The 24,221-nt window shown below is 53.7% G+C and overlaps 1 protein-coding gene across 4 annotated transcripts in view; it reads right to left on the bottom strand.

Moving 5' to 3' along the window:
- The window catches only part of CEP128 (centrosomal protein 128), a 331,982-nt gene that overhangs the window by 76,031 nt on the left and 231,730 nt on the right, over positions 1-24,221 (bottom strand). For 3 of the 4 annotated variants that reach the window (XM_073638150.1, XM_073638149.1, XM_073638152.1), the window contains 2 exons: positions 22,164-22,213; positions 21,124-21,147 (listed from right to left, as the gene is read on the bottom strand). In XM_073638150.1, coding sequence (XP_073494251.1) covers positions 21,124-21,147; positions 22,164-22,213 — 74 coding nt within the window. The remainder of the gene's footprint in view (positions 1-21,123; positions 21,148-22,163; positions 22,214-24,221) is intronic. The other variant, XM_073638151.1, reaches the window with a different exon arrangement.

Here is a 24,221-nt window from a genome sequence, read left to right on the forward strand (position 1 = left end):
GCATTTCTGTCATAGAAGCTTCACGGCTGCCTTCCAGGATATGGAGACGTTCCGAGGACTGAGGGAACAAGGGGTGACAGGACCAGCTTCTGGATTTGGAGGGAAAAGTACTCTAGAGATTATGGCTGTGCTAGAAGTCCAGAACTCGAGGAGGTTCTCCGTTTTGGTCTGTGGTTAAGCTTTAGCTTCTGGCTTGCAGGATTAATGCCTGTTCATCTATGTCAGGAATCTCTCCGGATGTTTGGGACTGCGGAGACCTGATCATGAGCTGTTAATTACAAGCAGGGACATTTCTTAACGGATCCTTCGGCTTCAGCCATATCCAGAACAAGGCTGAGTCTGGCTCTTCGCAGCTGATCACGGAGATGATTCCTGAGGCCCTGGAAGCAGAAGGTGTCATTTTTTCTCCTGCCCATGAGATGCCTTCTCATTGTCCAGGAGTACAGTCCTGGGAGAGGAGATGGCAGATAAAGCTTCCAATCACCAGGCTGTCATCAGGAACCACGGAGGCTTTAATAATCCCCTGCCGCGGCTGCCGCTGTCCTTTCGCAAATCAGATTTTTTGTCAAGCAGTTTGTTACTTCGGATACAAAGTGTCAAAGTAACTTAACACTTAATCTGTCAGCTGCTTCCAGTCTCCCGATAAACCCAGGAACAAAGAAATAAGAAATTAGACCCAGAAGGATGAGATTCCATCACAAGTGCTCAGGTGCCAACCGAATCCTCCCAGAACAATCTGCCTCAGCCAGGGGTCACTGGTGCCGGACAGTCAGAAACACCAGGCTACTCCAGAGTAATAATCCCTGCCAGGTCCATCAGAACGCATGGAAACACTAAGACATGGCAGAGTTCTGGAGGCCGATCTACATAAGGACAACCATTGCCCCACAGAGGAACCTACAAGTAAAAGGATTTCTGGGGCAGGACTTCAGATTTCACTAACACTTAGGGCCCGACTCATCATTTGCCAGATTTTTTAAGACACTTTTCTTTGTTTATCTTGTTGACGTTTTCTTCAAAAATGCGCACACGGTGCAGGAATTTTGCCCAAAACAAAAAATAATCTTTAGTTTGGTCTTTAAAGGGTCTCTGACCCCTCACATGCATATTACGCTAGCTGTACTACATAAGGAAGAAAAATCAGACCAGCGCTGAACATTTAATGGTGCAGGGCGCGGGGGAATTATTCTAATCGATTGAAAAGAGGGGCTTCAGTGCACCATTGGGACCCCTCGTTTACTATTTGGTGGATAACCCCCACTCCTAATCGACAGCGCTAGCTTGTCCAGAATGAGCTCAAACACATGTGTGTGCACTTTTGGGCTCATGCAGTGTCCGTGAGCATGCACAGTCACACAGGTTGGGCTCAGGCAGTGTCCGTGAGCATGCACAGTCACACAGGTTGGGCTCAGGCAGTGTCCGTGAGCATGCACAGTCACACAGGTTGGGCTCAGGCAATGTCCGTGAGCATGCACAGTCACACAGGTTGGGCTCAGGCAGTGTCCGTGAGCATGCACAGTCACACAGGTTGGGCTCAGGCAGTGTCCATGAGCATGCACAGTCACACGGGCTGGGCTCAGGCAGTGTCCGTGAGCATGCACTGTCACGCGGGCTGGGCTCAGGCAGTGTCCGTGTGCATGCACAGTCACGCGGGTTGGGCTCAGGCAGTGTCCGTGCGCATGCACAGTCACGCGGGCTGGGCTCAGGCAGTGTCCGTGTGTATGCACAGTCACGCGGGTTGGGCTCAGGCAGTGTCCGTGCGCATGCACTGTCACGCGGGTTGGGCTCAGGCAGTGTCTGTGCGCATGCACTGTCACGCGGGCTGGGCTCAGGCAGTGTCCGTGCGCATGCACTGTCACGCGGGCTGGGCTCAGGCAGTGTCCGTGTGTATGCACAGTCACGCGGGTTGGGCTCAGGCAGTGTCCGTGCGCATGCACAGTCACGCGGGTTGGGCTCAGGCAGTGTCCGTGCGCATGCACAGTCACGCGGGTTGGGCTCAGGCGGTGTCTGTGCACAGTCACGCGGGCTGGGCTCAGGCAGTGTCCATGCGCATGCACAGTCACGCGGGGTTCACGCAGTGCTCTTTGCAAGCAATTGCTGCCAATCAGTCAAAATGCTAATTGAGGGGGTATAATGGTGAGCTGAGCAGTTGGCTACGCCAAAGGTGCATTGTGCCCCCCTCATTACTTTTAAATTCCAAGTCATTTTCTCAAGCACATGAACAGTGCTAGTATGATTTTTATAGGTCCCCTAAATCACGGTACAGCTAATTTAATAGGCATTTTGGAGGTCACAGACTTCATTTAAGATTTTGCCAAATTTTAAGCACAAAGTTGCATATTTCGCTAAAATTTTGCAAAATTTGTGAAAAGAATCCTATGTATATTAAATCTCTCCAGATGGGGTCCAGAATATATTTGCAAAACAAACCGGCAACTTTATAAGAAGTTATAATTGATGAATCAGCAGAAAACATCCGGAAACCCCTTATCCACAAGGACTAATTAAAAACAAACAGAGGAACACATAAGACAGACATAAAAAGGGCAAATTACAGAAAATGCAATACGAGTCAGGCCCCTAGACCACTGCAGCCCCTCCAAACTCTAGCTCCAGGTACTGCACAGAAGACCTGAACTAGCGAATTCTGTCACCTGCAATAGTCAGTGAATTATCACTGTCATCCGGGGAGAAAACAAACTGGGAAAGTGAGAAGTCCAGAAGTGAAGGAAGGTGCTGCCCTACAGACGATGGGACAGCTCTTCTACAGAACCGCCGTGTGTCAGCTCCCGGCCACCGCTGTACAAATCACCGCCGATTACAAGTCCAGGAACACAGGTGCAGAGTGGAAACATCAACAAATCTCACTGCTAGGATCCGGCTCGTGAGAACATAATTGTGCCACCGGCTAATCACAGTAATTGTCCATGAGTCACAGTAACTGGCAGAGACGGGACGGAGAACCTCAGAGGAGGCAGCAGGCACCAGCCCTGGAAGTACCGCACCGCGCAGGTCACACCTGCAGCTTTCATCTGTCTCATGCACAGGTATTTTCTATACTGAATTACGCCACAATTTATTGTTCTTCATTACAGAAAAAATGTTTAAATTGGTAAAAGATAAAGTCTTCAGACACAGAATTCCAAATATACTCCCAGTATAGATCGGCATACATGAGATCCTGCCTGCAGCCACCACTAGGGGGAGCTCCCTGTATACAGAGATACATGATAAGATCCTGTCTGCAGCCACCACTAGGGGGAGCTCCCTGTATACAGAGATACATGATAGGATCCTGTCTGCAGCCTCCACTAGGGGGAGCTCCCTGTATACAGAGATACATGATAAGATTCTGCCTGCAGCCACCACTAGGGGGAGCTCCCTGTATACAGAGATACATGATAGGATCCTGTCTGCAGCCTCCACTAGGGGGAGCTCCCTGTATACAGAGATACATGATAAGATTCTGCCTGCAGCCACCACTAGTGGGAGCTCCCTGTATACAGAGACACATGATAAGATTCTGTCTGCAGCCACCACTAGGGGGAGCTCCCTGTATACAGAGATACATGATAAGATTCTGTCTGCAGCCACCACTAGGGGGATCTCCCTGTATACAGAGACACATGATAAGATTCTGTCTGCAGCCACCACTAGGGGGAGCTCCCTGTATCCAGAGATACATGATAAGATTCTGTCTGCAGCCACCACTAGGGGGAGCTCCCTGTATACAGAGATACATGATAAGATCTTGTCTGCAGTCACCACTAGGGGGAGCTCCCTGTATACAGAGATACATGATAAGATTCTGCCTGCAGTCACCACTAGGGGAGCTCCCTGTATACAGAGATACATGATAAGATTCTGTCTGCAGCCACCACTAGGGGGAGCTCCCTGTATACAGAGATACATAATAAGATTCTGCCTGCAGCCACCACTAGGGGGAGCTCCCTGTATACAGAGATACATGATGAGATCCTGTCTGCAGCCTCCACTAGGGGGAGCTCCCTGTATACAGAGATACATGATAAGATTCTGTCTGCAGCCACCACTAATGGGAGCTACCTGTATGCAGAGATACATGATAAGATCCTGTCTGCAGCCACCACTAGGGGGAGCTCCCTGTATACAGAGATACGTGATAAGATTCTGTCTGCAGTCACCACTAGGGGGAGCTCCCTGTATACAGAGATACATGATAAGATTCTGTCTGCAGTCACCACTAGAGGGAGCTCCCTGTATACACAGATACATGATAAGATTCTGTCTGCAGCCACCACTAGGGGGAGCTCCCTGTATACAGAGATACATGATAAGATCCTGTCTGCAGTCACCACTAGGGGGAGCTCCCTGTATACAGAGATACATGATAAGATTCTGTCTGCAGTCACCACTAGGGGGAGCTCCCTGTATACAGAGATACATGATAAGATTCTGTCTGCAGTCACCACTAGGAGGAGCTCCCTGTATACACAGATACATAAGGTTCTGTTTGCAGCCACCACTAGGTGGAGCTCTCTGTATATATGGCTGCAGACAGAATGGCTTTCATTTAGGGGAATAATAACATGGTTACTTTCAGACTCTTTACATCAAACTATAACAACTAAAACTAATGATCCGCTTAAGAAGAGCTTGCTTTGCATTGCTCAGTACAATAACCTCTCCTCGCCCCACAAGGTGCCTGTATGTGGTAGGGACAGAGTACAGGAGCGGGAGCACCTGTAGCGGGAGTCGCTGTTACATACAGCGGGGCGCTCGCTCCAATGGCCATGATTGCCGCTATTTACAATAGTGACCGCAGCATGTCAGGAGTGTGACCGAGGGGACAGCTCTCGCTGTCGGACCACACATCTTCAAAACTCCCATTTTAATACGGTTTATTTTGGGGGGGGGGGGGGGAACATATTTCATATCACCCCGTCCATAACAATGTCTAGTATAAAACTATTCCATCATTTATACCAAACAGCGAACTGAAAGAGAAGAACAAGACAAACACCGCACAGATATTTTTATTTCGTTTTTTTCATCCTACTTCACAAAGTAAGAAATAAAAAGTGCAGGGGAAAGTTGCAAGTGACCCAAACTAGTACGAAGAGAACTGCAACTTATTCTGCAAAAAATAACCTCAGAGCTGTAACCATGAAAATGAAGCCGTTCTGGCTACCGGAATATGAGCATTAACGAAAAGGACATCGGGCAGAAAAGTCAGTGATGGCCCACAATATGGCAACACGAGAACAGAGGGGCTTATTATACAAAGCTTCAAGAAAATACATGGAACTGTGTAAGTGTCGCCATACTCGGACTGACCCAACAAATGAACACTCTGACACTGATCCGGGGACTGCCATACTCGGACTGACCCAACAAATGAACACTCTGACACTGATCCGGGGACCGCCATACTCGGACTGACCCAACAAATGAACACTCTGACACTGATCCGGGGACAGCCATACTCGGACTGACCCAACAAATGAACACTCTGACACTGATAAGGGGACCGCCATACTCGCCCTGACCCAACAAATGAACACTCTGACACTGATCCGGGGACAGCCATACTCGGACTGACCCAACAAATGAACACTCTGACACTGATCCGGGGACCGCCATACTCGCCCTGACCCAACAAATGAACACTCTGACACTGATCCGGGGACCGCCATACTCGGACTGACCCAACAAATGAACACTCTGACACTGATCCGGGGACCGCCATACTCGGACTGACCCAACAAATGAACACTCTGACACTGATCCGGGGACCGCCATACTCGGACTGACCCAACAAATGAACACTCTGACACTGATCCGGGGACCGCCATACTCGGACTGACCCAACAAATGAACACTCTGACACTGATCCGGGGACCGCCATACTCGGACTGACCCAACAAATGAACACTCTGACACTGATCCGGGGACCGCCATACTCGCCCTGACCCAACAAATGAACACTCTGACACTGATCCGGGGACCGCCATACTCGCCCTGACCCAACAAATGAACACTGACACTGATCCGGGGACTGCCATACTCGGACTGACCCAACAAATGAACACTCTGACACTGATCCGGGGACTGCCATACTCGGACTGACCCAACAAATGAACACTCTGACACTGATCCGGGGACCGCCATACTCGGACTGACCCAACAAATGAACACTCTGACACTGATCCGGGGACTGCCATACTCGCCCTGACCCACAAATGAACACTCTGACACTGATCCGGGGACTGCCATACTCGCCCTGACCCAACAAATGAACACTCTGACACTGATCCGGGGACTGCCATACTCGCCCTGACCCACAAATGAACACTCTGACACTGATCCGGGGACCGCCATACTCGGACTGACCCAACAAATGAACACTCTGACACTGATCCGGGGACAGCCATACTCGGACTGACCCAACAAATGAACACTCTGACACTGATCCGGGGACCGCCATACTCGCCCTGACCCAACAAATGAACACTCTGACACTGATCCGGGGACCGCCATACTCGGACTGACCCAACAAATGAACACTCTGACACTGATCCGGGGACAGCCATACTCGGACTGACCCAACAAATGAACACTCTGACACTGATCCGGGGACCGCCATACTCGCCCTGACCCAACAAATGAACACTCTGACACTGATCCGGGGACTGCCATACTCGGACTGACCCAACAAATGAACACTCTGACACTGATCCGGGGACTGCCATACTCGGACTGACCCAACAAATGAACACTCTGACACTGATCCGGGGACCGCCATACTCGCCCTGACCCAACAAATGAACACTCTGACACTGATCCGGGGACTGCCATACTCGCCCTGACCCACAAATGAACACTCTGACACTGATCCGGGGACCGCCATACTCGGACTGACCCAACAAATGAACACTCTGACACTGATCCGGGGACAGCCATACTCGGACTGACCCAACAAATGAACACTCTGACACTGATCCGGGGACCGCCATACTCGCCCTGACCCAACAAATGAACACTCCGACACTGATCCGGGGACTGCCATACTCGGACTGACCCAACAAATGAACACTCTGACACTGATCCGGGGACCGCCATACTCGGACTGACCCAACAAATGAACACTCTGACACTGATCCGGGGACAGCTATACTCGGACTGACCCAACAAATGAACACTCTGACACTGATCCGGGGACAGCCATACTCGGACTGACCCAACAAATGAACACTCTGACACTGATCCGGGGACCGCCATACTCGCCCTGACCCAACAAATGAACACTCTGACACTGATCCGGGGACTGCCATACTCGGACTGACCCAACAAATGAACACTCTGACACTGATCCGGGGACCGCCATACTCGGACTGACCCAACAAATGAACACTCTGACACTGATCCGGGGACTGCCATACTCGGACTGACCCAACAAATGAACACTCTGACACTGATCCGGGGACCGCCATACTCGGACTGACCCAACAAATGAACACTCTGACACTGATCCGGGGACCGCTTCTGATCGGCGTATGTGGAGTCAGAAGGAAGGTTTCCCCTAATATGGGGAAGGTGGCATCGGCCTTGGGGGGGCTTTTACTTCCCCTGGATCTACAGGTTAGGCCAGGAGAGGGCAATTCATTTTCCCGACACATGAGAGACCATAACTGTTGTGGAGGCCGAACCAACAGGCTGAAACTAAATCTGCTCAATACTAACATTCACATATTAATTCTAATTATTATATTATTAATGATTATACTAACATTAATTGTATCACTTAATATAGAGCAGAAGTAAGTGTGCTGACATCCCCCTATATACAGCATGAGCCCCACACAGCCTCCCTATATACATCATGAGCCCCACACAGCCCCCTCATATACAGCATGAGCCCCACACAGCCTCCCTATATACAGCATGAGCCCCACACACCCCCCCTATATACAGCATGAGCCCCACACAGCCCCCCTATATACAGCATGAACCACCACACAGCCCCCCTATATACAGCATGAACCACCACACAGCCTCCTATATACAGCATGAGCCCCACACAGCCTCCTATATACAGCATGAGCCCCACACAGCCTCCCTATATACAGCATGAGCCCCACACAGCCTCCTATATACAGCATGAACCACCACACAGCCTCCTATATACAGCATGAGCCCCACAGCCTCCCCATATACAGCATGAGCCCCACACAGCCTCCTATATACAGCATGAGCCCCACACAGCCCCCCTATATACAGCATGAACCACCACACAACCTCCTATATACAGCATGAGCCCCACACAGCCCCCCTATATACAGCATGAACCACCACACAGCCCCCCTATATACAGCATGAACCACCACACAGCCCCCCTATATACAGCATGAACCACCACACAGCCTCCTATATACAGCATGAGCCCCACACAGCCCCCCTATATACAGCATGAGCCCCACACAGCCTCCTATATACAGCATGAGCCCCCACACAGCCCCCCCATATACAGCATGAGCCCCACACAGCCCCCCTATATACAGCATGAGCCCCACACAGCCTCCTATATACAGCATAAGCCTCACACAGCCTCCTATATACAGCATGAGCCCCACACAGCCTCCCCATATAAAGCATGAACCACCACACAGCCTCCCTATATACAGCATGAGCCCCACACAGCCCCCCTATATACAGCACGAGCCCCACACAGCCTCCCTATATACAGCATGAGCCCCACACAGCCTCCCTATATACAGCATGAGCCCCACACAGCCTCCCTATATACAGCATGAGCCCCACACAGCCTCCCTATATACAGCATGAGCCCCACACAGCCTCCCTATATACAGCATGAACCACCACACAGCCTCCCCATATACAGCATGAGCCCCACACAGCCTCCTATATACAGCATGAACCACCACACAGCCTCCTATATACAGCATGAGCCCTACACAGCCTCCTATATACAGCATGAGCCCCACAGCCTCCTATATAAAGCATGAGCCCCACACAGCCTCCTATATACAGCATGAACCACCACACAGCCTCCTATATACAGCATGAGCCCCACACAGCCCCCTATATACAGCATGAGCCCCACACAGCCCCCCTATATACAGCATGAGCCCCACACAGCCTCCCTATATACAGCATTAGCCCCACACAGCCTCCTATATACAGCATGAGCCCCACACAGCCTCCTATATACAGCATGAGCCCCACACAGCCCACCTATATACAGCATGAACCACCACACAGCCCCCTATATACAGCATGAACCACACAGCCTCCCTATATACAGCATGAGCCCCACACAGCCCCCCTATATACAGCATGAGCCCCACACAGCCTCCCTATATACAGCATGAGCCCCACACAGCCTCCCTATATACAGCATGAGCCCCACACAGCCTCCTATATACAGCATGAGCCCCACACAGCCTCCTATATACAGCATGAGCCCCACACAGCCTCCTATATACAGCATGAGCCCCACACAGCCTCCTATATACAGCATGAGCCCCACACAGCCCCCCTATATACAGCATGAACCACCACACAGCCCCCTATATACAGCATGAACCACACAGCCTCCCTATATACAGCATGAGCCCCACACAGCCCCCCTATATACAGCATGAGCCCCACACAGCCCTCCTATATACAGCATGAGCCCCACACAGCCCCCTATATGCAGCATGAGCCCCACACAGCCCCCTATATACAGCATTAGCCCCACACAGCCTCCTATATACAGCATGAGCCCCACACAGCCTCCTATATACAGCATGAGCCCCACACAGCCCCCCTATATACAGCATGAACCACCACACAGCCCCCTATATACAGCATGAACCACACAGCCTCCCTATATACAGCATGAGCCCCACACAGCCCCCCTATATACAGCATGAGCCCCACACAGCCTCCCTATATACAGCATGAGCCCCACACAGCCTCCCTATATACAGCATTAGCCCCACACAGCCTCCTATATACAGCATGAGCCCCACACAGCCTCCTATATACAGCATGAGCCCCACACAGCCTCCTATATACAGCATGAGCCCCACACAGCCTCCTATATACAGCATGAGCCCCACACAGCCCCCCTATATACAGCATGAACCACCACACAGCCCCCTATATACAGCATGAACCACACAGCCTCCCTATATACAGCATGAGCCCCACACAGCCCCCCTATATACAGCATGAGCCCCACACAGCCCTCCTATATACAGCATGAGCCCCACACAGCCCCCTATATGCAGCATGAGCCCCACACAGCCCCCTATATACAGCATGAGCCCCACACAGCCCCCTATATACAGCATGAGCCCCACACAGCCTCCTATATACAGCATGAACCACCACACAGCCCCCTATATACAGCATGAACCACACAGCCTCCCTATATACAGCATGAGCCCCACACAGCCCCCCTATATACAGCATGAGCCCCACACAGCCCTCCTATATGCAGCATGAGCCCCACACAGCCCCCTATATGCAGCATGAGCCCCACACAGCCCCCTATATGCAGCATGAGCCCCACACAGCCCCCTATATACAGCATGAGCCCCACACAGCCTCCTATATACAGCATGAACCACCACACAGCCTCCTATATACAGCATGAGCCCCACACAGCCCCCCTATATACAGCATGAGCCCCACACAGCCCCCTATATACAGCATGAGCCCCACACAGCCCCCCTATATACAGCATGAGCCCCACACAGCCTCCTATATACAGCATGAGCCCCACACAGCCTCCCCATATACAGCATGAGCCCCACACAGCCCCCCTATATACAGCATGAGCCCCACACAGCCTCCCCATATACAGCATGAGCCCCACACAGCGTCCTATATACAGCAAGAGCCCCACACAGCCTCCCTATATACAGCATGAGCCCCCACACAGCCCCCTATATACAGCATGAGCCCCACACAGCCTCCCCATATACAGCATGAGCCCCACACAGCCCCCCCATATACAGCATGAGCCCCACACAGCCCCCCCATATACAGCATGAGCCCCACACAGCCCCCCTATATACAGAATGAGCCCCACACAGCCCCCCTATATACAGCATGAACCACCACACAGCCCCCTATATACAGCATGAACCACACAGCCTCCCTATATACAGCATGAGCCCCACACAGCCCCCCTATATACAGCATGAGCCCCACACAGCCCTCCTATATACAGCATGAGCCCCACACAGCCCCCTATATGCAGCATGAGCCCCACACAGCCCCCTATATGCAGCATGAGCCCCACACAGCCCCCTATATACAGCATGAGCCCCACACAGCCTCCTATATACAGCATGAACCACCACACAGCCTCCTATATACAGCATGAGCCCCACACAGCCCCCTATATACAGCATGAGCCCCACACAGCCCCCCTATATACAGCATGAGCCCCACACAGCCCCCTATATACAGCATGAGCCCCACACAGCCCCCCTATATACAGCATGAGCCCCACACAGCCTCCTATATACAGCATGAGCCCCACATAGCCTCCCCATATACAGCATGAGCCCCACACAGCCCCCCTATATACAGCATGAGCCCCACACAGCCTCCCTATATACAGCATGAGCCCCACACAGCCTCCCCATATACAGCATGAGCCCCACACAGCGTCCTATATACAGCAAGAGCCCCACACAGCCTCCCTATATACAGCATGAGCCCCCACACAGCCCCCTATATACAGCATGAGCCCCACACAGCCTCCCCATATACAGCATGAGCCCCACACAGCCCCCCCATATACAGCATGAGCCCCACACAGCCTCCCTATATACAGCATGAGCCCCACACAGCCTCCCCATATACAGCATGAGCCCCACACAGCGTCCTATATACAGCAAGAGCCCCACACAGCCTCCCTATATACAGCATGAGCCCCCACACAGCCCCCTATATACAGCATGAGCCCCACACAGCCTCCCCATATACAGCATGAGCCCCACACAGCCCCCCCATATACAGCATGAGCCCCACACAGCCCCCCCATATACAGCATGAGCCCCACACAGCCCCCCTATATACAGAATGAGCCCCACACAGCCCCCCTATATACAGCATGAACCACCACACAGCCCCCTATGTACAGCATGAACCACACAGCCTACCTATATACAGCATGAGCCCCACACAGCCCCCCTATATACAGCATGAGCCCCACACAGCCCTCCTACATACAGCATGAGCCCCACACAGCCCCCTATATGCAGCATGAGCCCCACACAGCCCCCTATATACAGCATGAGCCCCACACAGCCCCCTATATACAGCATGAGCCCCACACAGCCTCCTATATACAGCATGAACCACCACACAGCCCCCTATATACAGCATGAACCACACAGCCTCCCTATATACAGCATGAGCCCCACACAGCCCCCCTATATACAGCATGAGCCCCACACAGCCCTCCTATATACAGCATGAGCCCCACACAGCCCCCTATATGCAGCATGAGCCCCACACAGCCCCCTATATGCAGCATGAGCCCCACACAGCCCCCTATATACAGCATGAGCCCCACACAGCCTCCTATATACAGCATGAACCACCACACAGCCTCCTATATACAGCATGAGCCCCACACAGCCCCCTATATACAGCATGAGCCCCACACAGCCCCCCTATATACAGCATGAGCCCCACACAGCCCCCTATATACAGCATGAGCCCCACACAGCCCCCCTATATACAGCATGAGCCCCACACAGCCTCCTATATACAGCATGAGCCCCACACAGCCTCCCCATATACAGCATGAGCCCCACACAGCCCCCCTATATACAGCATGAGCCCCACACAGCCTCCCTATATACAGCATGAGCCCCACACAGCCTCCCCATATACAGCATGAGCCCCACACAGCGTCCTATATACAGCAAGAGCCCCACACAGCCTCCCTATATACAGCATGAGCCCCCACACAGCCCCCTATATACAGCATGAGCCCCACACAGCCTCCCCATATACAGCATGAGCCCCACACAGCCCCCCCATATACAGCATGAGCCCCACACAGCCCCCCCATATACAGCATGAGCCCCACACAGCCCCCCTATATACAGAATGAGCCCCACACAGCCCCCTATATACAGCATGAGCCCCACACAGCACCCCTATATACAGCATGAGCCCCCACACAGCCCCCTATATACAGCATGAGCCCCACACAGCCTCCCTATATACAGCATGAGCCCCCACACAGCCCCCTATATACAACATGAGCCCCACACAGCCTCCCCATATACAGCATGAGCCCCACACAGCCCCCCTATATACAGCATGAGCCCCACACAGCCTCCCTATATACAGCATGAGCCCCACACAGCCTCCCCATATACAGCATGAGCCCCACACAGCGTCCTATATACAGCAAGAGCCCCACACAGCCTCCCTATATACAGCATGAGCCCCACACAGCCTCCCCATATACAGCATGAGCCCCACACAGCCCCCTATATACAGCATGAGCCCCACACAGCCCCCCTATATACAGAATGAGCCCCACACAGCCCCCCTATATACAGCATGAGCCCCACACAGCCCCCCTATATACAGCATGAGCCCCCACACAGCCCCCTATATACAGCATGAGCCCCACACAGCCTCCCTATATACAGCATGAGCCCCCACACAGCCCCCTATATACAACATGAGCCCCACACAGCCTCCCCATATACAGCATGAGCCCCACACAGCCCCCCCATATACAGCATGAGCCCCACACAGCCCCCTATATACAGCATGAGCCCCACACAGCCCCCCTATATACAGCATGAGCCCCACACAGCCTCCTATATACAGCATGAGCCCCACACAGCCTCCTATATACAGCATGAGCCCCACACAGCCCCCCTATATACAGCATGAGCCCCACACAGCCCCCCTATATACAGCATGAGCCCCACACAGCCCCCTATATACAGAATGAGCCCCACACAGCCCCCCTATATACAGCATGAGCCCCACACAGCCCCCTATATACAGCATGAGCCCCACACAGCCCCCTATATACAGCATGAGCCCCACACAGCCCCCTATATACAGCATGAGCCCCACACAGCCTCCCCATATACAGCATGAGCCCCACACAGCCTCCCTATATACAGCATGAGCCCCACACAGCCTCCCTATATACAGCATGAGCCCCACACAGCCTCCCCATATACAGCATGAGCCCCACACAGCCTCCCTATATACAGTATGAGCCCCACACAGCCTCCTATATACAGCATGAACCACCACACAGCCTCCTATATACAGCATGAGCCCCACACAGCCCCCCTATATACAGCAGGAGCCCCACACAGCCCCCTATATACATCATGAGACCCACACAGCCTCCCTATATACAGCATGAGCCCCACACAGCCCACCTATATACAGAATGAGCCCCACACAGCCTCCCTATATACATCATGAGCCCCACACAGCCTCCCTATATACAGCATGAGCCCCACACAGCCTCCCCATATACAGCACGAGCCCCACACAGCCTCCCTATATACAGCATGAGCCCCGCACAGCCCCCTATATACAGCATGAGCCCCACACAGCCCCCTATATACAGCATGAGCCCCACACAGCCTCATTATATACAGCATGAGCCCCACACAGCCACTATATACAGCATGAGCCCCACACCGCCCCCCATAGCTCCCCCATATACAGCATGAGCCCCACACAGCCTCCCTATATACATCATGAGCCCCACACAGCCTCCCTATATACAGCATGAGCCCCGCACAGCCTCCTATATACAGCATGAACCACCACACAGCCTCCTATATACAGCATGAGCCCCACACAGCCCCCCTATATACAGCATGAGCCCCACACAGCCCCTATATACAGCATGAGCCCCACACAGCTCCCCCATATACAGCATGAGCCCCACACAGCCCCCCCATATACATCATGAGCCCCACACAGTCTCCCTATATACATCATGAGCCCCACACAGTCTCCCTATATACAGCATGAGCCCCGCACAGCCTCCTATATACAGCATGAGCCCCGCACAGCCTCCTATATACAGCATGAGCCCCACACAGCCTCCTATATACAGCATGAGCCCCACACAGCCTCCTATATACAGCATGAGCCCCACACAGCCCCCTATATACAGCATGAGCCCCGCACAGCCTCATTATATACAGCATGAGCCCCACACAGCCCCCTATATACAGCATGAGCCCCACACAGCCCACCATATACAGCATGAGCCCCACACAGCTCCCCCATATACAGCATGAGCCCCACACAGCCCCCCCATATACAGCATGAGCCCCACACAGCCTCCCCATATACAGCATGAGCCCCACACAGCCTCCCTATATACATCATGAGCCCCACACAGCCTCCCTATATACAGCATGAGCCCCGCACAGCCTCCTATATACAGCATGAGCCCCACACAGCCCCCCTATATAGAGCATGAGCCCCAAACAGCCCCCTATATACAGCATGAGCCCCGCACAGCCTCATTATATACAGCATGAGGCCCACACAGCCCCCTATATACAGCATGAGCCCCACACAGCCCTCCTATATACAGCATGAGCCCCACACAGCCCCCCCATATACAGCATGAGCCCCACACAGCCCCCCATATACAGCATGAGCCCCACACAGCCCCCCTATATACAGCATGAGCCCCACACAGCCCCCCTATATACAGCATGAGCCCCACACAGCCTCCTATATACAGCATGAGCCCCACACAGCCTCCTATATACAGCATGAGCCCCACACAGCCTCCTATATACAGCATGAGCCCCACACAACATCCCTATATACAGCATGAGCCCCGCACAGCCTCATTATATACAGCATGAGCCCCACACATCCCCCTATATATAGCATGAGCCCCACACAGCCCCCTATATACAGCATGAGCCCCACACAGCCTCCCTATATACAGCATGAGCCCCACACAGCCCCCCTATATACAGCATGATCCCCACACAGCCCCCCTATATACAGCATGAGCCCCACACAGCCTCCTATATACAGCATGAGCCCCACACAGCCTCCTATATACAGCATTAGCCCCACACAGCCTCCCTATATACAGCATGAGCCCCACACAGCCTCCCTATATACAGCATGAGCCCCATACAGCCTCCCTATATACAGCATGAGCCCCACACAGCCTCCCTATATACAGCATGAGCCCCACACAGCCCCCTTATATACAGCATGAGCCCCACACAGCCCCCTTATATACAGCATGAGCCCCACACAGCCTCCCTATATACAGCATGAGCCTCCACACAGCCCCCTATATACAGCATGAGCCCCACACAGCCCCCCTATATACAGCATGAGCCCCACACAGCCTCCCCATATACAGCATGAGAGCCCCCCCAGTGTCCAGCATGAGAACCCCCTAAGGGCTAAGAATGAGATTCCCCCCAGTGTCCAGCATGAGAGCCCCCCCAGTCTGCAGCCAAACATCCCATACACATAAAGACCACCACATATTTACCGTGCTCCGTTCCCCCGATGCTCTGCCTCTGCCGAGTCTGCTCGAATGTGATGCGCTGACATGACGTCATTGCGTCAGCTGTTTCTGACGCTGATTGGTGGAAGAGGGGGGCGGAGACCCCTCCTCCACCATTGCATTCACCGCGGATGGAGACAGCGGTGACAGTGTGCGGGCAGGGAAGGGCACTGTTATCAGCCCCTTGGCTGTGTAGGTCTGCGGGCCGGACTGGAACAGCCGGAGGGCCGGATGTGGCCCGCGAGCTGCACTTTGCCCAGCTCTGGCTTAGGCTATAGGGTGAGCTTGATGGACTTATGATGACTTTCAACCTTAAAAACTATAAAACTATGAAACTTTATTCATGCAGCACCACGAACAGCGTCAAATTTAAAATAAAAATGGCAGAACTGCTTTTTTTCTTCCAATAAAGAGTTAATGTACCCCAAAATGGTGCCACTGACCGATACAATTCATCCAGGAAAAGCCCTGGCACATTGATACAAAGGAAAAGAAAAGTAAAATATAGCTCCAAGAATGAGGCAGGCGAAAGTGAAAAAAAAAAAAGCTTCATCCTAAAGACCCAAAATGGCCCCGTACTGAAGAGGCAAACTCCCCACTGTTACAATCCTATAGAGGCCGAGTCAGGAGACGCAGGCTGTGCTCGCGGGGCTCGCTGGATTATGATGCACCACTTAATGATTTAGGGCATCTCTTAATTGGAGTGCGCCTGCACCAGAAACCTACTCCAGTCAAATGCTGGAGGAAGACGCCACAAAACTTCCTGCTCTGCCCTATTTAATAGTAGCTGCCGGGATTGGCGTGAAAACACCAGAAGTCACAAGTGATATTATTCAGGAAATGTGTGCAGGCCATTACTGCTAAAGGGGAACTACAATTAATATATAAAATGTGTCTGAATATATTACTGAGAGGCAGTCTCATCCTGCCCGTCACTCTCAGTCTCATCCTGCCCGTCACTCTCAGTCTCATCCTGCCCGTCACTCTCAGTCTCATCCTGCCCGTCTCGCTCAGTCTCATCCCGCCCGTCACGCTCAGTCTCATCCCGCCCGTCACGCTCAGTCTCATCCCGCCCGTCACGCTCAGTCTCATCCCGCCCGTCACGCTCAGTCTCATCCCGCCCGTCACGCTCAGTCTCATCCCGCCCGTCACGCTCAGTCTCATCCCGCCCGTCACGCTCAGTCTCATCCCGCCCGTCACGCTCAGTCTCATCCCGCCCGTCACTCTCAGTCTCATCCCGCCCGTCACTCTCAGTCTCATCCCGCCCGTCACTCTCAGTCTCATCCCGCCCGTCACGCTCAGTCTCATCCCGCCCGTCACGCTCAGTCTCATCCCGCCCGTCACGCTCAGTCTCATGCCGCCCGTCACGCTCAGTCTCATCCCGCCCGTCACGCTCAGTCTCATCCCGCCCGTCACGCTCAGTCTCATCCCGCCCGTCACGCTCAGTCTCATCCCGCCCGTCACGCTCAGTCTCATCCCGCCCGTCACGCTCAGTCTCATCCCGCCCGTCACGCTCAGTCTCATCCCGCCCGTCACGCTCAGTCTCATCCCGCCCGTCACGCTCAGTCTCATCCCGCCCGTCACGCTCAGTCTCATCCCGCCCGTCACGCTCAGTCTCATCCCGCCCGTCACGCTCAGTCTCATCCCGCCCGTCACGCTCAGTCTCATCCCGCCCGTCACTCTCAGTCTCATCCCGCCCGTCACTCTCAGTCTCATCCCGCCCGTCAGTCTCATCCCGCCCGTCAGTCTCATCCTGCCCGTCAGTCTCAGTCTCATCCTGCCCGTCACTCTCAGTCTCATCCTGCCCGTCACTCTCAGTCTCATCCTGCCCGTCACTCTCAGTCTCATCCTGCCCGTCACTCTCAGTCTCATCCTGCCCGTCACTCTCAGTCTCATCCTGCCCGTCACTCTCAGTCTCATCCTGCCCGTCACTCTCAGTCTCATCCCGCCCATCACTCTCATCCTGCCCGTCACTCTCAGTCTCATCCTGCCCGTCACTCTCAGTCTCATCCTGCCCGTCACTCTCAGTCTCATCCTGCCCGTCACTCTCAGTCTCATCCTGCCCGTCACTCTCAGTCTCATCCTGCCCGTCACTCTCAGTCTCATCCTGCCCGTCACTCTCAGTCTCATCCTGCCCGTCACTCTCAGTCTCATCCTGCCCGTCACTCTCAGTCTCATCCTGCCCGTCACGCTCAGTCTCATCCCGCCCGTCACGCTCAGTCTCATCCCGCCCGTCACGCTCAGTCTCATCCCGCCCGTCACGCTCAGTCTCATCCCGCCCGTCACGCTCAGTCTCATCCCGCCCGTCACGCTCAGTCTCATCCCGCCCGTCACGCTCAGTCTCATCCCGCCCGTCACGCTCAGTCTCATCCCGCCCGTCACTCTCAGTCTCATCCCGCCCGTCACTCTCAGTCTCATCCCGCCCGTCACGCTCAGTCTCATCCCGCCCGTCACGCTCAGTCTCATGCCGCCCGTCACGCTCAGTCTCATGCCGCCCGTCACGCTCAGTCTCATGCCGCCCGTCACGCTCAGTCTCATCCCGCCCGTCACGCTCAGTCTCATCCCGCCCGTCACGCTCAGTCTCATCCCGCCCGTCACGCTCAGTCTCATCCCGCCCGTCACGCTCAGTCTCATCCCGCCCGTCACGCTCAGTCTCATCCCGCCCGTCACGCTCAGTCTCATCCCGCCCGTCACGCTCAGTCTCATCCCGCCCGTCACGCTCAGTCTCATCCCGCCCGTCACGCTCAGTCTCATCCCGCCCGTCACGCTCAGTCTCATCCCGCCCGTCACGCTCAGTCTCATCCCGCCCGTCACTCTCAGTCTCATCCCGCCCGTCACTCTCAGTCTCATCCCGCCCGTCACTCTCAGTCTCATCCCGCCCGTCAGTCTCATCCCGCCCGTCAGTCTCATCCTGCCCGTCACTCTCAGTCTCATCCTGCCCGTCACTCTCAGTCTCATCCTGCCCGTCACTCTCAGTCTCATCCTGCCCGTCACTCTCAGTCTCATCCTGCCCGTCACTCTCAGTCTCATCCTGCCCGTCACTCTCAGTCTCATCCTGCCCGTCACTCTCAGTCTCATCCCGCCCGTCACTCTCATCCTGCCCGTCACTCTCAGTCTCATCCTGCCCGTCACTCTCAGTCTCATCCTGCCCGTCACTCTCAGTCTCATCCTGCCCGTCACTCTCAGTCTCATCCTGCCCGTCACTCTCAGTCTCATCCTGCCCGTCACTCTCAGTCTCATCCTGCCCGTCACTCTCAGTCTCATCCTGCCCGTCACTCTCAGTCTCATCCTGCCCGTCACTCTCAGTCTCATCCTGCCCGTCACTCTCAGTCTCATCCTGCCCGTCACTCTCAGTCTCATCCTGCCCGTCACTCTCAGTCTCATCCTGCCCGTCACTCTCAGTCTCATCCTGCCCGTCACTCTCAGTCTCACCCTGCCCGTCACTCTCCTTTTGATCCTGACCATTACTCTCATTCTCACCCTGCCCGTCTTTCTCATTCTGCGCACCATTTTCATCCTGCACGTCACTCTCATTCTCATCCTGCCTGTCATTCTTATCCTGTCTGTCCTTCTCATCCTCATCCTGCCAGTCATCCTCATCCTGCTCACCATTCTCATCCTGCCCGTCATCCTCATCCAGCTTGTCACTTTCATTCTAATCTTGCCCATCACTTTCATCCTGCCTGCCATTCTCATCCTGCCCGTCACTCTCATTCTCATCCTGCCCGTCACTCTCATTCTCATCCTGCCCGTGACTCTCATTCTCATCCTGCCCATCACTCTCATTCTCATCCTGCCCATCACTCTCATTCTCATCCTGCCCGCCATCCTTATCCTGCTCATCACTTTCATTCTAATCTTGCCCATCACTTTCATCCTGCTTGCCATTCTCATCCAGCCCGTGGCGCTCATCCTGACAGTCATCCTCATCCTGCCCGTCACTTTCATTCTAATCTTGCCTATCACTTTCATTCTGCCTGCCATTCTCATCCTGCCCATCACTCTCATTTTCATCCTGCCGTCACTCTCCTCCTGCCCGTCATCCTCATCTCGTCCTGACAGTCATTTTCGCCAGTTCCCCCACAGTCGGTACAGATTGATGAAAGGTACAGTCACTTTGACTTCACTGTGGCTGTGGGGACAGCAGACGCAGCCCCATATACCCCATATGTCTATTGGCACCATCTCCCATCACTCTCATCCTGCCCGTCACTCTCATCCTGCCCGTCACTCTCCTCCTGCCTGTCCTTATCATTCTCATCCTGCCGGTCACTCTCCTCCTGCCTGTCCTTATCATTCTCATCCTGCCCGTCACTCTCCTCCTGCCCATCATCTTCATCAGTGCCCCCACAGTCGGTACAGATTGATGAAAGATACAGTCACTCTGACTTCACTGTGGCTGTGGGGGCAGCAGACGCACCCCCCTTGTAACCCATATGTATACCCCATATGATCGGCACCATCCCCCATCACTGGGATGCACGGGCTCTTTGACTCTCTCCTATGGCGACATAATAAGTTCTCAGCATCAATTATTATTTGAGACAATTCAGATAACTCACCCGCTCCAGATCCACGACTCGATCCTGGGGGAAAAAATGTAAATGTCATCCAGTCCAGCACAAGTGTCCCCCATTACATCAAGTCACATGATTCCCATAATTCCTGCCTGGTCTTTAACTGTAGAACTGGAAGTCTTTCCGCAGCATTACACTATACCGGCACGGCCGTGTCCGGGCGTCACAATCTTCCGCAGGACAGTCGAAATCATCTGAGAGCTTGTGGGGAAGCAGTAGGATACCTAAGCTGTGTTCACACAGTACAGCCGCAGTGCGGTTGTGGCAGAGTAACTTTTACAGCAGTATTTAACATTACAATAAAACCGTTAAGCTTGTACAGCTATGTGAAATACTGCAATGTGGCTACAATGTGAACGCAGCCTAATGTCAACCAACTAGGACAATTAACCCAAAAGTTCTCAGCAGATGATTATGGCCCCAGCTCGTGCCGGGAGTCCTGGAAAAGAAGCTCCATACAGTTCTGCAACCCTCAATTGCTTTGTTTCACTTCCTCGCCATTTTCTCTGCTTGCTGTCAGTGATTGAAAACTTCTGGATTACAAATACCAGACTAAGAAGCCATCCAGACTGCGTGAGAAAACTTTCTTCTAATCTCTGTGGTCAGCATGGATCATTGAAAGCAGCAGATCGTCCACATAAAAGCCAGACGTTCGAGTGCCGCAATTTAAGTATGGCGGAAATCGAGGGAGCGGGGTGTCCTCAAATACTGAAGATGAAGCACTTCCTCCCGAGCCATCTCCAGACAAGCGTATAATAGAGCGCCTTGTGAGAGACGCCGGCCCCATCTCCGGCACCGAGCTGTAATGGCTCCAATAATTACACCCAAATTGCAGAACATTGAAAAGTATTAAAATGTTCCTCAGTCAAACAGAGCTGATTATCCCTCCAGCCTTTACACACAGGTCAGAGCAACCCAGAAAATACTCTGGGAGCACGATGATCTCCGCAAAGTTACCCAACCATCTCCATCCAGAAGAAGTTACCAACAGCAGAGACGGGAAGATGCCGACAGACGTCACTCACCTGCAGCAGCCACATCTCCTCGTCTTGTCTGCGGCTCTTGTCCAGAAGATCTGCAAACAGAAGACAGCAAAGGTCAGTGCAGAACACATTCATCTGCCCACAGACACAATCAGGACCCCATGCTGCAGGTCTCAATAGTAAGGGAAGGTGCCGGCCCCCCAAGAACACATCATGCAGTCATTTCCAACCTCAACATGCGGTGGGTCCAGCGAGAGGAGACCCCATGGGAAGGCTGAGACAGAGGAGGGAAGAGTCTCGGCAAACAATGGAGGCCATATATCAAGACCAAGCAATCACCCACAGCCACCAATCCAACCACTGCCATTTTATTCTCTTTAAAAGCACTTTATTGAAGGGTTTGTTCAATTTCTAAAAAAAAATACCATCCGATGACTTTCACTCTCTGTCACCTGACCAAAATAACCAATCACAGGCCTCAGAGTTCATGAGATCAAACAACCGGACGTCATGGCACAAAGCCCCAGAGGTACAGGCCTGGATCCAAGGAGGGGCTAAAGCTGGCGAGTACGCCCTAAGGAAGCTGGCGAGTACGCCCTAAGGAAGCTGGCGAGTACGCCCTAAGGAAGCTGGCGAGTACGCCCTAAGGAAGCTGGCGGGTACGCCCTAAGGAAGCTGGCGAGTACGCCCTAAGGAAGCTGGCGGGTACGCCCTAAGGAAGCAGACATCCCCTTGACTCGCATTGTACTTTCCTTCCATCAGTCTTCCTAAATGCATTTCTGTGCGTTTTTGCCCTTACTGTGAGCGACTCTGCTGTGAGGTTTCTCCCCCTACAGACACCACATTCTTGGTAAGCGGAGAGTTACAATACTCGCTTTTTACGGCACGTATCCAAGGAACTTCTCTCATTGGTCGAGAACTTGAACATCGGTGGTGACCAGAGCGTGGGGAAGATATACGGGAGGGGTCGGTGAGTGCGGAGCAGCCATGTGCACACCTGAGCCCCTCCTCATCTGTTGGTTGGTTGGATATACGGGAGGGGTCGTGAGTGCGGAGTAGCCATGTGCACACCTGAGCCCCCTCCTCATCTGTTGGTTGGTTGGATATACGGGAGGGGTCGTGAGTGCGGAGTAGCCATGTGAACACCTGAGCCCCCTCCTCATCTGTTGGTTGGTTGGATATACGGGAGGGGTCGTGAGTGCAGAGCAGCCATGTGCACACCTGAGCCCCCTCCTCATCTGTTGGTTGGTTGGATATACGGGAGGGGTCGTGAGTGCGGAGCAGCCATGTGCACACCTGAGCCCCCTCCTCATCTGTTGGTTGGTTGGTTGGATATACGGGAGGGGTCGTGAGTGCGGAGCAGCCATGTGCACACCTGAGCCCCCTCCTCATCTGTTGGTTGGTTGGATATACGGGAGGGGTCGTGAGTGCGGAGCAGCCATGTGCACACCTGAGCCCCCTCCTCATCTGTTGGTTGGTTGGATATACGGGAGGGGTCGTGAGTGCGGAGCAGCCATGTGCACACCTGAGCCCCCTCCTCATCTGTTGGTTGGTTGGATATACGGGAGGGGTCGTGAGTGCGGAGCAGCCATGTGCACACCTGAGCCCCCTCCTCATCTGTTGGTTGGTTGGATATACGGGAGGGGTCGTGAGTGCGGAGTAGCCATGTGCACACCTGAGCCCCCTCCTCATCTGTTGGTTGGTTGGATATACGGGAGGGGTCGTGAGTGCAGAGCAGCCATGTGCACACCTGAGCCCCCTCCTCATCTGTTGGTTGGTTGGATATACGGGAGGGGTCGTGAGTGCGGAGCAGCCATGTGCACACCTGAGCCCCCTCCTCATCTGTTGGTTGGTTGGATATACGGGAGGGGTCGTGAGTGCAGAGCAGCCATGTGCACACCTGAGCCCCCTCCTCATCTGTTGGTTGGTTGGATATACGGGAGGGGTCATGAGTGCGGAGTAGCCATGTGCACACCTGAGCCCCCTCCTCATCTGTTGGTTGGTTGGATATACGGGAGGGGTCGTGAGTGCAGAGCAGCCATGTGCACACCTGAGCCCCCTCCTCATCTGTTGGTTGGTTGGTTGGATATACGGGAGGGG

The sequence above is a fragment of the Phyllobates terribilis genome, unplaced genomic scaffold (assembly GCF_046119375.1).
Source record: "Phyllobates terribilis strain yellow unplaced genomic scaffold, ASM4611937v1 Scaffold_7__3_contigs__length_470593459, whole genome shotgun sequence".
Taxonomy (NCBI): domain Eukaryota; kingdom Metazoa; phylum Chordata; class Amphibia; order Anura; family Dendrobatidae; genus Phyllobates; species Phyllobates terribilis.